This window comes from Amblyraja radiata, chromosome 7 (assembly GCF_010909765.2).
Source record: "Amblyraja radiata isolate CabotCenter1 chromosome 7, sAmbRad1.1.pri, whole genome shotgun sequence".
Classification (NCBI taxonomy): Eukaryota; Metazoa; Chordata; class Chondrichthyes; order Rajiformes; family Rajidae; genus Amblyraja; species Amblyraja radiata.
Genome location: NC_045962.1, coordinates 80,606,999 through 80,612,998, shown reverse-complemented (window position 1 = coordinate 80,612,998; position 6,000 = coordinate 80,606,999). Strand labels below are relative to the sequence as shown.

The window sequence follows — 6,000 nt, the reverse complement described above, 5'->3', positions numbered from 1 at the left end:
TGTAGGTTGATTGGCTTGGTGTAGAATGTAAATTGCCCCTCGTTTGTGTAGGTTAGTGTTAATGTGCGGGGATCGCAGGTCGGTGCGGACTCAGTGGGCCGAAGGGCCTGTTTCCGCGGTGTATCTCTAAAACAAAACAACAAAACAAAAAAACTAAAACCCTAATGAGTTAGTCTTAGATAGAGCATTCCAGAGATTCGCAGCGGTAAGTAATTTTGACACACCTTTGTTTTAAATGACTTGTCCCTTATCCCTTACAATGTCTTACATGGGATGATCAGCTGAGATCACATTGAATGGTGGTGCTGGTTCGAAGGGCCGAATGGCCTACTCCTGCACCTATTGTCTATTGTCTATAGTCCTCTTATTTAAGACGCCAACATCTACCCTGGCATAAACAAAACACAAAGTACTGGAGTAACCTACTACTATCGACCTCATTGAAGACCCTCGGGCTATCTTTGATCGGATGTTACTGGCTTTATCTTGCACTAAATGTTATATGTGTTTTTTCCCCTTTATCATTATTCTGTACTCTGTGGACGGCTCGATTGTAATCATGTATCTGCCGACTGGTTAGCACGCAACAAAAATGTTTCATTGTGCCTCCATAACCGTGACAATAAAGTAAATTAAACTAACTAACTAACTAACTCAGCAGTCAGGCAGCTTCTGTGAAAGGAATGGATAGGCAAAGCTTTGGGTTTCAGCTTAGTTTAGTTTAGAGGCACAACACGGAAGCAGGGCCTTCACCCTATATACTAGTTATATCCTACACTCTAGGGACAATTTGCAGAACCCAATTAACCTACAGGCCTCCAGGTCTCTGGGATGTGGGAGGAACATGGAGCACCCACAGAAAACCCTTGTGGTCACAGAGAGAATGTACAAACTCCACACAGACAGCACTGTAGTCGGGATCAAATCCGCGGTCTCTTGCGCTGTAAGGCAGCAGCTCTACTGCTCTATTGCCCATTTATGATTTTTTTTCTTCTTTGAAGAGGTCCGGTACTCTTCATAAGATCATAAGTGATAGGAGTAGAATTAGGTCATTCAGCCCATGGAGTTTACTGTGCCATTCAATCGTGGCTGATCTATCTCTCCCTCCTAAACCCATTCTCCACCCTTCTCCCCGTAAGCCCTGACACCCGTACTAATGAAGAATCTATCCATCTCTGCGTTAAATATATCCACTAAAGGATGGGCTTCTAGCGACCCAACGGCCATCCACACTTCAGTAGAAGTTGCGATCACTGTCGTACGTAGCATTGTAAGGAATGATGATAAAGCACGCACACACCACAATCCTGTACTTCCAGCGGCGGAAGTCCGCAGGAACTGGAGGACAGAGATGTGTGGTGCGTCCGTCACCGTTCCCGTTGGAAACCAGCACCACTGCGTCGCTAATGTTTTCAATGATGATGAATGAATGAATGAATGAATGAATGAATGACTGAATGAATGAATGAATGAATGAATGAATGAATGAACTAACTTTGCCTCCACCACCGTATGTGGCAAAGAATTCCACAGATTTACTACTCTCTGACTAAAGAAATTCCTCCTCATCTCCTTCCTAAAAGAAGGAGTGGAGACTGACTGTAGTGGATCGGATGGTAGTTGAGGTAGGTATTATTGCAACGTTAAAGAGGCATATAAACAGGTACGTGGATAGGGTATGTTTAGAGGCATATGTACCAAATGCAGGCAGGTGGGCTAGTGTAGCTGGGACATATTGGTCGGTGTGGGCAAGTTGGGCTGAAGGGCCTGTTTCCACGCTATAAGTTCTTAACTTTATGACTCTCAAAAACTGCTCAAAACCTTGTTTAGAGTTTAGAGACACAGCACGGAAACAGGCCCTTCAGCCCACCAGCCGTCCAGCGATCCCCGCACATTAACACTATCTTACACCCACCAGGGACAATTTTTACATTTACCAAGCCAATTAACCTACATTCCTGTACATCTTTGGAGTGTGGGAAGAAACCGAAGACCTCGGAGAAAACCCATGCAGGTCACGGGGAGAACGTACAAACTCCATACAGACAGCACCCGTAGTCGGGATCGAACCCGGGTCTCCGGCGCTGCATTCGCTGTAAGGCAGCAACTCTACCGCTGCGCCACCGTGCCGCCCAATAGAGTGCATCATAAATGAATAAAACGAGCAATGTTAATCATTCTAGAAGCTAATTGCACCTGACTTTTTTTCCCCCCCCCACTGGTCTTGAATTAATTCTTACGCTGCTTTGTTTCAACTGCAGGCAGTAGCGGGCTGGACAAGGAGCTTCGGAAGGCCAACATGTGGGGATTTATTGGCTGTCTTTCTACCGTGCAGTTTAATGGGATCGCTCCGTTAAAGGCCGCCCTTCACCGTCCCAGCTTGGCACCCATCGAGGTCAAAGGGCACTTATCCAAGTCAAGGTGCGGCATCTCGGGGTCGACTGGTTTGAGGACCGTCACCACAACGCATCCACTGGCAGGTACGTACACCTCTCTCCCTCCTAGGGTTTGGCACCTTTCTCACTCCCAAATAAGAGACAAAAGGTCAAAATAAGGGACAAATTCCCGACGGCAATTCGTTGACCAACGCGGGCCGTGGCTGGGTGAATGATGAGTTGGCCCGGGTGCTGGACTGCACACAAAGCCCAGCCGGCGGGCCAGCTGAGGAGTTTTGGCTCGGGCCGCGCAACGTCGCGCGCAAAGTTCGGCGCCCCATCCAACTCATGAATGATCAGCCATGAGAAGGAGGGGTGCTGGTGTCGGCAGTAAGCGAAGGTCCGAAGGTCGGACAGCTGGCCGGGCTGCCGACCAACGGGTGAGGTGCTGCTGCTGCACTCCATGGGCTGCACTACGTCGGGAGGGTGGGGCGGGGCCGGACGTGGCGCTCCGACCCGACAAACCAATTTAGCCCAATATACGTGATTTCCAGGCTAATACGGGACAGTTGGCAGCCCTATTCCCACCCCCCCTCTCCAACTTGTTTTAGTTTTACTTTTACTTTTACTTTCAAATTCAGTTTTAGTTTTAGATTCAGTTTTAGTTTTAGAGATACAGCGCAAAACAGTCCCTTCGGGCCCCCCCACCCTGCCTCCAAGATGTCCACGCCGATCAGCGATCCCCGGAAACTTACACTACCCTACACACACTAAGGGGCAATTTTTTAATTTATACCAAGCCATTTAACCTGCAAACATGTACGTCTTTGGAGTGTGGGAGGAAACCGAAGATCTCGAAGCAAAACCCACGCAGGTCACGGGGAGAATGTACAAACTCCGTACGGACAGCAGCCGGTAGTCGGGATCCAACACGGGGTCTCTGACGCTGTTAGTGCTGCGAGGCAGCAACTCTACCGCTGCGCCACCGTGCCGCAGTAATGGAATCGCATAGAATAGACAAGAACAGACCCTGGGCATTCGGCCCAACTTGCTCGTGTTGAAGGCACAGGTAAATAGGGCGGTCAAAAAGGCTTTTGGCACATTGGCCTTCATTAGTTAAGGTATTGAAGAAGGGTCTCGACCCAAAACATCACCCATTCCTTCCATCCAGAGATGCTGCCTATCCCGCTGAGTTACTCCAGCATTATCTGTCTAACTTCAGCGCATCTGCATATGTAGTTCCCTCCTTCATATTGAGTATAGAAGTTGGGAGGTCATGCTGCAGTTATATAAGATCGAATAGTGAAAGGTGTGAATGTGGACAGGATGTTTTCACTAGAAACATAGAAAATAGGTGCAAGAGGAGGCCATTTGGCCCTGCGAGCCTGCACCGCCGTTCATTGTGATCATGGCTGATCGTCCCCAATCAATAACCCGTGCCTGCCTTCTCCCCATATCCCTTGATTCCACTAGCCCCTAACTCTCTCTTTAATCCATCAAGTGATTTGGCCTCCACTGCCCTCTGTGGCAGGGAATTCCACAAATTCACAACTCTCTGGGTGAAATTTTTTTTTCTCACCTCAGTCTTAAATAGCCACCCCTTTATTCTAAGACTGTGGCCCCTGGCTCTGGACTCGCCCAACATTGGGAACATTTTTCCTGCATCTAGCTTGTCCAGTCCTTCTATCATTTTATTTGTTTCTATTAGAATCCCCCCTCATCACTACTAGGAGAGTCTACGACCAGAGGCCACAGCCTCAGAATAAAAGGGCGTACCTTGCGAGAAGGAATATCTTTAGTCAGAGGGTGGTGAATTTGTGGAATTCATTGTCGCAGATAGCTGTGAAGGCCAAGTCTACGGATATTTTAATGGCAGAGATTGTACGGGTGTCAGGGGTTATGGGCTGAAGGCAGGTGAATGGGGTTGAGAGGAAAAGATAGATCAGCCATGATTGGAATGCGAAGTAAGGGACAATTGATAGAAGCCATTTAGCCTACAGCCAACCAATGATCACTAGTTATTTCCTATCCCAGTTTCCCATCTTATATAATAGAGACAATTTGCAGAAGCCTATCATTCTTTGGAGTTATGGGAGGAAACCGGAGCACCCGGAGAAACCCCACGAGGTCACAGGGAGAACGTACAAACTCTTTACAGGCAAGCCCCCGTAGTCAGGATGGAACCCGGGGGTCTGGCGCTGTCAGGCAGCAACTCTACCGCTGCGCCATTGTTTGTCGGCGTGGACTCGGTGTCTCCACACTGCATCTCCAGCCTAAACTAAACTTGAAGCCGAGCCAGTGCACCTGTGGTGCCTCTCTGCCCCGTTCAACCTCACCTGCGGCACGCTGAACCGTTAGACCCGCAGGTTCCTGATTTCCCGAGGCATAAAGTACTGGCGACGTTCCCTTGGCAAATCCCTTGCCTTAATGATCGCACGTTCCAAACTCCATGAACGGAATGATTAGCTCTGGGCTGCGCAGGCACTGGAGTGCTTGCTTGCTGTTCCCTTCTCTGCTGGTAGATGGCACTGTGTGATAAGCTAACCCAGTCAGCACCTCCTCCAACAGATGGAATGTGTAAGAAGGAACTGCAGATGCTGGTTTAACCCGAATAGATGTACACAAAGTGCTGGAGTAACTCAGCGGGTCAGGCAGCATCTCTGGAGAGAAGGAATGGGTGACGTTTTGGGTCGGGACCCTTCAGACTGTTTAGGTATAAGGGAAACATAGAAACATAGAAAATAGGTGCAGGAGTAGGCCATTCGGCCCTTCGAGCCTGCACCGCCATTCAATATGATCATGGCTGATCATCCAACTCAGTATCCTGTACCTGCCTTCTCTCCATACCCCCTGATCCCTTTAGCCACAAGGGCCACATCTAACTCCCTCTTAAATATAGCCAATGAACTGGCCTCAACCACCTTCTGTGGCAGAGAATTCCAGAGATTCACCACTCTCTGTGTGAAAAATGTTTTTCTCATCTCGGTCCTAAAAGATTTCCCCCTTATCTTTAAACTGTGACGCCTTGTTCTGTTCTTCCCCAACATCGGGAACAATCTTCCTGCATCTAGCCTGTCCAACCCCTTAAGAATTTTGTAAGTTTCTATAAGATCCCCCCTCAATCTTCTAAATTCTAGCGAGTGAGTACAAGCCGAGTCTATCCAGTCTTTCTTCATATTAAAGTCCTGACATCCCAGGAATCAGTCTGGTGAACCTTCTCTGTACTCCCTCTATGGCAAGAATGTCTTTCCTCAGATTAGGAGACCAGAGAAACGAGAGATATTGAGGGACTGCAGCGTAGGTTTACGAGGTTAATTCCCGGGATGGCGGGACTGTCATATGTTGATAGAATGGATCAGCTGGGCTTGTATTCTCTGAAATTTAGAAGGATGAGAGGGGTTCTTATTGATACATATAAGATTATTTAGGGATTGGACACACTAGAGGCAGGAAACATGTTCCCGATGTTGGGGGAGTCCAGAACCAGGGGCCACAGTTTAAGAATAAGGGGTAAGCCATTTAGAACAGAGATGAGGAAATACTTTTTCACACAGAGAGTTGTGAGTCTGGGGAATTCTCTGCCTCAGAGGGCAGGGGGGTGGAGGCCGGTTCTCTGGATGCTTTC

At 48.3% G+C, this 6,000-nt stretch overlaps 1 protein-coding gene across 1 annotated transcript in view; it reads left to right on the top strand.

Annotated features, from left to right (window-relative positions):
• The window catches only part of LOC116975564 (contactin-associated protein-like 5), a 480,271-nt gene that overhangs the window by 454,060 nt on the left and 20,211 nt on the right, over positions 1–6,000 (top strand). Inside the window, exon 19 of the mRNA XM_033024851.1 lies at positions 2,262–2,480. Within this exon, the coding sequence (XP_032880742.1) occupies positions 2,262–2,480 (219 nt within the window). The remainder of the gene's footprint in view (positions 1–2,261; positions 2,481–6,000) is intronic.